Source organism: Triticum aestivum, chromosome 7B (genome assembly GCF_018294505.1).
Source record: "Triticum aestivum cultivar Chinese Spring chromosome 7B, IWGSC CS RefSeq v2.1, whole genome shotgun sequence".
In the NCBI taxonomy this organism is placed as follows: domain Eukaryota; kingdom Viridiplantae; phylum Streptophyta; class Magnoliopsida; order Poales; family Poaceae; genus Triticum; species Triticum aestivum.
This window is the reverse complement of record NC_057813.1, coordinates 194977295-194987559: the sequence shown is the minus strand read 5'-3', so window position 1 is coordinate 194987559 and position 10265 is coordinate 194977295. Positions and strand designations below refer to the sequence as shown.

Sequence of the window (10265 nt, the reverse complement as noted above, 5' to 3'; positions counted from 1 at the left end):
AACATCCGCCGTGTAGTTCAAGTTTCCGAACCTGATCTGGTGGCCAGGGGCATATCTGTCGATCTGCTCCAGATGGCCGAGCGAATTGGCCCGCAGTGTGAAGCCGCCGAACATAGAGATCTGTTCGGGGATAAAAGTCTTACCCTGGACCGTGTTGTTGACGATTGAAGACGCCATCAAGCCTCGAAGCGACGACACAGAGGAACTCTCAATGAAAGCACCAATGTCGGTGTCAAAACCGACGGATCTCGGGCAGGGGGTTTCGATCTGTGCGTCTTAGGCTGATGGTAACAGGAAGCAAGGGACACAATGTTTACCCAGGTTCGGGCCCTCTCGATGGAGGTAAAACCCTACTTCCTGCTTAATTAATATTGAAGATATGAGTAGTACAAGAGTAGATCTACCACGAGATCGTAGAGGCTAAACCCTAAGAGCTAGCCTATGATGGTATGATTGTAATTGTGATCGGCCTTCTAAGGACCATCCTCTCCGGTTTATATAGACACCAGAGAGCTAGGGTTTACATGGAGTCGGTTACAAGGAAGGAAACATAATATCCGGATCGCCAAGCTTGTCTTCCACGCAAAGAAGAGTCCCATCCGGACACGAGCCGAAGTCTTGAGTCTTGTATCTTGACGCTTCTATAGTCCGGACGATGAATATAGTCCGGCTGTCCGGATACCCCCTTATCCAGGACTCCCTCAGTCGTCGTCATTGTCCTCCTTCTGTTGTTGCTGGTCAGTGTATGAATCTGGCTGCTGGGTGTACGTGCCCGGCTAGGTGTACGTGTCAAACTGCATGTACGTGTCTGACTGGGTGTACGTGTCGGACTGCATGTACATGCCCGAATGCGTGCCCGACTACTGGGCGTGCACCTCCAGCTCCGAGTCATCAACCTGTCTGTCCTCGTAGCAGCCTCCGCCCCGTCGTGGATCATCTCAAAACATATGTCTGTCCGTGTCGTCGTACGCCGGCTCGCCTGGTTGAGACATACCGGCGTATAGAGAGCAGACACCGAGCTGCTCTATGTCTGACGTTTGTATCCAATCAAATTGCGGCGTTGTAGACTCAGAGAAAAGGAGCGGGACCACGTTGACGTTGACGTACTATGACACATGCCATATGGCAGATGCCCGGGACTGCCTCCTGAGTTGTTGGGTGGCACAAAAGTAGGGAGACTTGTATTCTTTCTACCAGGATGATGTGTGCATGGACGATGATGGGGCGGCGCCTCGCGCCCCAGGCCACGCCCCCTGCACCGCCTCTGCTGCCCTTCTTTTTGAGTGGCACTATCTTTGCCTTTTGTTTGAGGTGGTGGGCTTGCTGTGTCGTTGAGTTGATATCTCCGGCGGCCGCCTTCACCATATCCTCCACCTCCGCTGTCTTCGGCAGCTTTTCGTGTGAGTCCATGCGACAACGGCACAAAAGGGCGAGACTTGGGGTGGAGAGCAGCGGGATGATAGTAGAGTGTTGAGAAGGATGGTTTTGTCGCGGAAACAATGCGGTTAGCTCCAAATACTCGGGCTTCGCCTTAGTTTTTGGTGGGCCGGGGGTGTCCGAATCCTACATAGCGGGTGTCTGGACTCGTGCAAAACCTCCTGATTTGCTTTTGATCTGCAGAAAAACAGGAACTTGAACTGTAGTTTGTGGATAAATACAAGACATCATTGGATGGTTTGCGGCGTCCAAACCGTTTGCTCGAGACGGATACGGGAGGTTTGAGTGTTCGCGTTCGAGAATCATGGTTTTATAGCTATATCGTGCACACAGATGAGTTGGTACATTTGAAACATCCATCGTCGATTTCAAAAGCAAGGCCACCACGCAATCTGACCAGCAGAGAAAACAAGCGGAAGAAATCCAAACCCCCACCGCAAAGCCTGCAACATCCTGGCCAAACGTGTCAGTCAAAGAAAGCGAACAGGCGGCACGGGGAAAAAGAAGAGAAATTAAAAGCGGCCGCCAACTGGAACGAGCGCCTCCCGTCCCGTCCCCCCAAAAACCGCAGCAAAGGAAGAACGGAAAATCATCGAGCTCGCCGCGACGGATCCGATGCATGCCATGGCGGAGCCCGACGGCGCGCTCGACCCCCCCCCTCCCCCCTCTCCGGCTGCGCCGACCCCGCCGGCGCAGTGGCCCAAGGACGGCGCGCTCGACCCCCCTCCTTCCCCCTCTCCGGTTGCGCAGCCCCCGCCGGTCGAGTGGCCCGAGGACGGCGTGCTGACGCGGGACTGGGTGGCGAGCTTCACCGCGGCGCTGGACTGGTGCTCGCGGAGCATGCCGCCGGACCAGCTCCCCTCGGTGCTCTCCGCGGATTTCGTCCGGCGGCTCGTCGTCGCCGCGGCCGTCATCCTCCACCGCGAGCCCAACATCGTCCGCGTCGACCCGCGGCCCGACCAGTCCGTCGTCGTCGTGGGGGACGTCCACGGCCAGCTCCACGATGTCATGTTCCTGCTCCGGGACGCCGGGTTCCCCTCAGAGGAGCGAATCTTTGTCTTTAACGGGGATTACGTGGATCGCGGCGCTTGGGGCCTCGAGACCTTGCTCCTCCTCCTGGCTTGGAAGGTGAATTTCCGCCAACATTCCTACTGGTTTAAGCTTGTTATACATCACCAATACTCTGCACATTTTTATTTCTATGAGTATTAGTTTATTTGTTTGTTCGCTTTAATTGATGCTTCATAATGAATATCAGCATAAAAATTCTACTCCCTCCTTCTCAAAAAATAGATCTCCTAAGTTTTGTTCAACTCAAACTTTTAAGTTTGACCTAGTTTATAGAAAAAGAAAAGTCAACATCTTGATACCAAATCAATATCAATAGATTCATCATGAAATAGCTATTGGGAAGTGTGTTCACATGTTTGACTTAAGACAAAAACTTTATAAAAAAATAGTTTGACTTAAGAGAAAACTTAGGGACCTATTTTTGTGGGAGGAGAAAGTAGCTTCATAGAAATGTGTTGTTCACATGTTCATTCCTTTTGTTTGAGTTGAACTTGAGAAGTGTGTTTCGGCACTGTGATGGATCTGTATATTCATATTGAAATTGGCACAGAATTCTGTGACTCAGTCCCTAAGATTAGAATATCCACCATTGCCTATCAAGGACTCTGTCGTTGCAGGTTGGTAGTGTTTCCACAAAGTCTAACACTCTTACATGAAGTCATGACAACTGAGGAGATAGCAAAGATTTGGCATAAACATCTAACTATCCTTTTCACTTTGTAAAAGAAAGTGGTAAATGATAGGTCCCCTTAAGGTTTCAAGCAATGTAAAGTACCAGCTAATGGTCATCAACTTGTTTCATTACTTGCAGGTATTCCTTCCAAATTGTGTGTTTCTTCTCCGAGGAAATCATGAATCCAAGTACTGCACGTCAGTATATGGTTTTGAACAGGAGGTAATGGTTAAATATAAAAGTCAAGGTGCTCAAGTTTATCGGAAGTTTTTAAGATGTTTTGAAGATCTTCCTCTAGCATCAATAATAGCAGGATGTGTGTATACTGCTCATGGAGGGATTTTTCGTGGGGCGGTTGTACTACCGTCGAAAAGGTCGAAAAGGGCAAAGAAAGGTCACAAATATAAGGCGAGTCCTACTGATGACTCTACTACTTTGAAGCTTGGATCCCTGGACGAATTGTTAAAAGCGAGGAGAACTGTTCTTGACACCCCGTATGAGGGTTCAAACTTGATTCCTGGAGATGTGCTTTGGTCTGATCCTTCCTTAGATAAGGGTCTTTCCCTGAATAAGGAAAGGGGCATCGGTTTGCTTTGGGGTCCAGATATCACTCAACAGTTTCTATATACAAATAATCTGAAGGTTTGTTTTCTTTCATCTACTATTGTTGTAGCATGCTCGATTTAAATTATGTGATGAACTGAATTATCTCTTATTAAGTTATTTAGATAGGCTTATGCTTGAAAGTAGAAGTTTGCCTCACATCGCAATATAAAATTCTTGAATATATATCTAAAGAATGTTAAAGCTTAGGGAATTATAATTTCTAGCATGTGATTATCCTTTTAAGTCCTCTACCTGTTTTTGCTTTATCAATATTTACCTTTTTCTTTTTTGTTTGTACTTCTTCCTTTTGGAAGTTCGTTCTTCAACGTTGTAGACGCTTGCTTTTTCAGTGTAGGTGCGATTGGTACATCAAGCATGAATATTTTGCCTGTTCTGGATTCCTAATTGATGTCATCCCATATGCAGTAATAGTGTCACATGCATTTTTGGAAATTAAAATGCTAGATTTATGTTGTCATATCTGTCTCAAGTAACTATTATCATGAAGCTTCCCTTTTTCTACTATTGTTTATCATGCATAACACACTGCCAAGTTAGTTCCTTCTAATATTGTATTGTCTCATATTTCTTGCTTACATTTGGATGTTTAACTACAATGGTTGATTACTTGTATATGATAGAACTTGTAATTCTGTAACTAGATTACTAAAGTTAGCATGCATTTGTATGGAAGCGGATTTGTAGCACCCGGGTGCTCCACACCCCTATACGAACATTAAATTCAAAAAAATACTGAGAAATTTGAAAAAAACCCCGAGATTTTGGGATATCAAACCTGGGTTCCCAATCTACTCCCGTGTGAAATTTTGTGAAAAAATACCAGGAAACGTATTCATGGCAAAAAAGACAAAAGTTTCCTATGTATAGAAAAAAACTGTTTGGATGGATTTTTGTTCGGACATTATTTCATTCGCCACAGATACGTTTCCTGGTATTTTTTCACGAAATTTCACACGGGACTAGATTGAAAACCCAGGCTTGATATCCCTAAATTTCATATTTTTTTTGAATTTTTTGGTATTTTTTATGTTTAATATTAGTATAGGGGTGTGGAGCACCCAGGAGTTCCTGTGTATTCTCTGCATTTGTATTCAATAGTTTTTTTCTTGTACTAAAGCATATACTCCCTACCCTACCCCAACTTGTTTGGGACTAAATGCTTTATTGTTGTTTGTTTAAATTATATACTCCCTCTGTTCATTAATATAAGACGTTATTTAGACTTATAATGGCCTTATATTAATGGATAGAGGCAGTATATTTTAAGCCTTCTGAATGTAAAACTGCGAATGCTCGTTGGTGAACTTGAATTGTATACTTCATGGTTCTAGTTAGCTTATTGTTTATGTTCAACATTGATGGCTGCATATCTATAAATATTGGATACACTTTAAATTCTGTTCAGTGTGCATTTTATGGAATTTGATATGCTGTAGCACATGCATTTTCCTTCGTAGCATCGGAAACTGGGTGTTATCACAAAACTACAGAAGTTTTCATTAGTACTTACTTCCACTTTTCGTTGAACGAAGTTAATCATCAGATCACATGAAGGCCCAGATGCAAGAGATAAGCGGCATGATCTATTAGCAATGAACAGTGGATATACAATCGACCATCATGTCGCATGTGGAAAGTTAATAACTCTCTTCAGTGCCCCAGACTATCCACAATTTCAGGTTATACTTTGTGACATGATTTATTGTTCAGCCTGACAGTTTTGCTGTACTTTCGTTCTTGTTTCATAGGTGGTTCCTTGCGCAATGATTGACTTTACAACTAGTGTAAAATTGTACTTCGTATCGTGTTTGACTTGTATTCTTGGAAAAGATTGTGTGCTATGAGTCTAACAGTCAATATCTGATTCCGGCACAGGCTTCAGAGGACCGTTACAACAATTCTGGAGCATATATTGTCCTCAGTCCACCTGATTTTGCCACCCCTGATTTCCATACTTTTCAAGCTGTAAAGCCTCGGCCTAAGGTATGTGATATATGCTCGTTCCTTGTCCTGAAAAGCTATGCCTTAAATAATATTTTGATTCTATTATTTTTATGTAAGATGAACCATTCTTCATAGAAAAATGTTCACATTTTAGTATGGTACCCGTAGGGGTATGGGAAATAAACAAACTAAACTGTTTTTCTGTGTGCAGGCGCATCCCTTCTATGATTTCGAAGACGTAATTGATTCTGATGAAGAGTTAAATCTAGGTGCCATGGACACTGGCATGTCGAGCAGTTGATCACGACATGTATTGTATTTGTATTTAGCATGTGAACTGTCACCGTGAACCGGAGAAGTGGTAACGACTAGTTCTTTTGTGATTGGTGCTAATGTTTCAGACTTCTTAACTAATATTTTGTCACGTCCGCCAAGATTACCAGTGGGTTGGTTGGTTTGTAGCGTGATATGTATTCACATGAGCATGGAAAAAACATCTGTCATGTAGTAATTCCTGGAAATATTGAGTGCAGACAACCAGCATGGCAGTTCAGAGGACCTTCATCTCTCGGTTTGACTTTTAGCTTGCGTCGCTGATAGGATTATGCTACTCCCTCGGATCCTATCCATATTACTTGTCGCTGACTTAGTACACCAGGCCCAGCCAAAGATAGACATGTATGTTTGCAGGATAGCTGGAGTCAAAGTCCTCAAAGTCCTGGCCCTGGCACAGCTGCAGGCTGCGGCTGTAGCCGCAAGCATTGTTGGTTTCTGATGGAATGGCGCGTCTGTATTCAGCACAGCTAGGAAATACTGTATGGTTCTTGTTTTATGTCTGATCTGTTTCCAAGTTCTATCTCCCCTGGCAGAATCGCTGGACGAATGGTATTTTTTGATCTTTCTCATGAAAGAAAGAGTTGCGTGGAGAACTGTTAGACTTGGCAAGGGCAAGACAAACGGCCAACTATGGCCTCTCCGTAAGCTCCGGAGGATGACTGGATGAAGACGCTGGATTAGTAATTGATGAAAACTCTTCGTAGGCCCGCACGTCTTGTAGCCAATTGACATGGCAATGGCACCATCAGTGCACCACCCACCGTCTTCATGTTCTCCGCCCCGGCTCCTCCTGCCGGCGCCGGCACTGGCAAGCAGTGAGGAGGATGTACAAGGGGACCTCCGCCGCCGCATCGCCGAGAGCGCCCATGACCCCCTCTCGAGCACTTCTGCTCGCACAACCCCCTCGCCGACGACTACACCGTTGTCGTCTACGATGACGGGCCCATCGCCAGTTGCTGATCCATCCGTCCATCCATCCATCTACCATCACTTCAGTTCAGTTGATGTTGCAGTACAATCCTTAGACATGTTAGTGTTCACACTAGTAGAAAAATGGCCATTCGTCCCGGTTTGTGAGGCTCATTTGTCCTGGTTCTGGACCTGGGATTAAAGGGTCGATACTAAACCCCAATACCTTTTAGTTCCGGTTTGCCGAGGAACCGGAACAGATGGGGATCCACGTGGCCGCTGCCGCTTGCCCAGGTAAGAGGGCCTTTTGTCCCGGTTGGTGCCATCAACCGAGACCAAAAGACTTCCACGCGTCAGCAGTTCACGGGCTTGATTTTTTTTCTGAGGGGGGGGGGGGGGGCGTTGGGGTTTTTGTAGGGTTAATTTATAGGAGTTTAATATATTGTGTTAGCTAGTTAGCTAGCTAACAGAGAGATGTGTCATCTCTTATCTCCGTACTTGGTCGACGCTACTTACTATATGTATAGAGAGGACTCGACACGCTAGCTAGCTAGTAAGCAAATGAAGGAAACTATTAAGTACAGAAGATCGTCATGGACATATACAGAGAGAAGTGGTCGACCTCTCCTTCTCCAAGAGATTGGTCGAACATCAAATTTCGTATATCTTACCGACGGTACTGACCACACACACACACACACAAATATATATATATATATATATATATATATATATATATATATATATATATATATATATATATATATATATATATATATATATATATATAGACACACACACAATGTGTAAGATCTCTTACAATACCCTAACATATGAACTCAACTTCCACATGCATGATATTCTCCAGCTTTATTGATGACGTGGTCAAGAAAGAATCTAGCCAATTCCTCTTGAATTGCTCGCATGCGATCTTGTGATAGGAGTTCATCCCACATCTAATTTGAATAAGGGGGTCAATACATATATATGAATGAAACTCAACATAAATGATGGTAATAAAATAAACTTGTGAATATTTTTGCTTACGCACTTCATATTGTCTTTTAGAGTAGCCCCGCCTATTCTTGGCCGACGCGTTGTAGATGAACTCGCAGACGTAGTATCCACAGTAATTATTCCCGGCTTCCTGCCACAAGCACTTTACGAGAAATAGAGGTCAATCAAACTGATAATGAAGCATTATAAATGGCATTGATGAAAGTAGCTATAATCAACAGGAGATGCGCGAAACTAGCTAGCTAGTAGTATTTACTTTCGGGTATTTACATCGCAGATCCCGCGGCAGTCCGGAACTTGTGCGGCAAATACTTTCCAAACCCTGCGAGACAAAGAAAAACAATCACTTGATATCATGAAATGAACAAAGTTGCCGATATGGTGCGCTAATGATCGATTCAACTTACTTGTCGAGCATTTTAGACATGTCTGCATAGTCCTCCAGATCTTTTCATCTCGAGTCTAAGACGTTTACTAGTCCCTGCTCAAGCTTAATCTCCAGGAGAATATAGTGGCACCTGCGCATGCATGCATAACTCATCAATTACATTAATTACTATAACCTCGAGTAATAATTAAGGAAAACAGAATATGCACAAGATAGTAACACTCACTTGAAGTTGTAAGGAAAGAGTATTGTATCTTTGTTTTGATTTATTACCAATGATCGTAGCAAGTTGTCCTCGGTTTCTTTGGCATGAAATGTAACCGTATATTCATCTATGAGTTTTTTGTTAATGAACCCAATATCATACATTTCAGCTTTTCTACATTCGACGATTTTCAATCTGCATAATACAGTGAGGATAATTATATATACATGCAATGAAAGAGCCGAGCTATATATAGAGACTTAATGACAGAAGTAGTACTTACAGACAGTAGCAAGTGACCGTTAATTTATCGAGGGCCTTTTGATTGAAAAACTGGAAGAACTCCTTAAATGGAACACACAAGTGCTCAATTCCAATGAGGTCGTGCTGATCCTCTTTAACTTTCAGCGTCAAAGTATCGATTTTCTTCCGAGACTTTCTGCAGGTTTCCATGTACCAATCATGGAATCTTTGCATCATCGTTGTTAGAGTAGTTCCATCTTTGACGAGAGGCTTTCCGTACTCGTATTTGAATTTGTCCACCTCCATTATATAAAAATGTGCGCCGTCGTCGTGCATGCAATCTGCAGGATTGGTACCGGGCAAGATCCCCGGATGATTAGCGACGATATCACTAGACACCTTGAGTGGGGGCCATGATTGGTTCGCTTGTCCGCCGAGCTGGGGAATTTTTTCCCACTTCTTCGTTCTTGTAACCTTTTGTCACTGCAAGTACTTCCCGACCGCTTCGCTTCCTTATATGCCCTTTCAATAATGCGCTCATAGTTGGTTTGTGGCGGAGACGATGGTGGTCGCTGTAGGGCATCCAAAGTGCGCTTCGCTTTCATCGGATCTATCTTCTCCTCCGGAGGTGGATGTTTCTTAGCTCTTTGCGTTTCGAAGTAGTCCTTCACTTGGGCTTGATAGATGTCCGCGTTTTCCTGTTCGGTCATCTCGTATGGTAACTTCTCTGGAGTCTTGAGAGATGGACCGAATCTGTATTACCTCCCACCTCTGGCTGTACTGCTAGACGCCGGAGCAGGCCGAGCGGCTGCGGCTGTCTTCTTTTGTTGCTTACAAGGTGGAGGAGAAGTACTACGACATGCCGGATCAGCCGGAGCAGCGGCGGGTCTCTTCCGCCCTTGCTGACGAGGCGGGGAAGGAGGAGGCTGGCTGGTCGAGCACGCCAGCGCAGGCGGAGAAGGAGGCGGAGTGCCGCCACACGCCGGAGAAGGAGGCGGAGTGCCCTGATCACTTGCCGTAGGAGCAGGCGGAGGAGGAGGCGGAGTGCCCTGACTCGGTGGAGGAGGAGGAGGAGGCGAAGGCGTCCAGTTCGGAAGGTTTATGAGATCCTTCCTCCATAGGTATGGAGTTTTCAGAGTAGAACCCAGCCGAGTTTCCCCTTCACCGGTAGGGTGGTCAAGCACGAGCTCCTCAAATCCCTCCATTATTTCATCCACCATCACGCTAGCATATCCTTTTGGAATTGGACGACATTGAAAAGTTACACCGGGTTCAGGAGGTCGAACAGAGCCAACAGCCGCCTTGACTTTGTAGTTCTGCCGTTGCGTCATAAGGTGGCAATGTTGAGACTCCATGATAGCATCCATGGGGTAGCTAGCAGGAGCCGTGAAGACAGGCTCCAGCTGAAGTAGCTC

General features: G+C 45.0%; 1 protein-coding gene across 1 annotated transcript; it reads left to right on the top strand.

Moving 5' to 3' along the window:
• Nucleotides 1-1967: 1967 nt before the first annotated feature.
• LOC123158389 (serine/threonine-protein phosphatase 7) lies at nucleotides 1968-6316 on the top strand. Its single transcript, XM_044576402.1, has 5 exons — nucleotides 1968-2565; nucleotides 3320-3823; nucleotides 5341-5487; nucleotides 5684-5791; nucleotides 5964-6316. The coding sequence occupies exons 1-5, from the start codon at nucleotides 2053-2055 to the stop codon at nucleotides 6051-6053; spliced, it is 1362 nt and encodes a 453-aa protein (XP_044432337.1). The 5' UTR covers nucleotides 1968-2052; the 3' UTR covers nucleotides 6054-6316.
• The last annotated feature ends 3949 nt before the right edge of the window (nucleotides 6317-10265 follow it).

Excerpts from the sequence above, each read along its gene's own strand:
- LOC123158389 (XM_044576402.1), top strand. The coding sequence starts at position 2,053 with ATGCATGCCATGGCGGAGCCCGACGGCGCGCTCGACCCCCCCCCTCCC. Across the intron at positions 3,824-5,340 it reads TATATACAAATAATCTGAAG|TTAATCATCAGATCACATGA; the intron begins GTTTGTTTTCTT and ends CGTTGAACGAAG. Across the intron at positions 5,488-5,683 it reads CAGACTATCCACAATTTCAG|GCTTCAGAGGACCGTTACAA; the intron begins GTTATACTTTGT and ends ATTCCGGCACAG.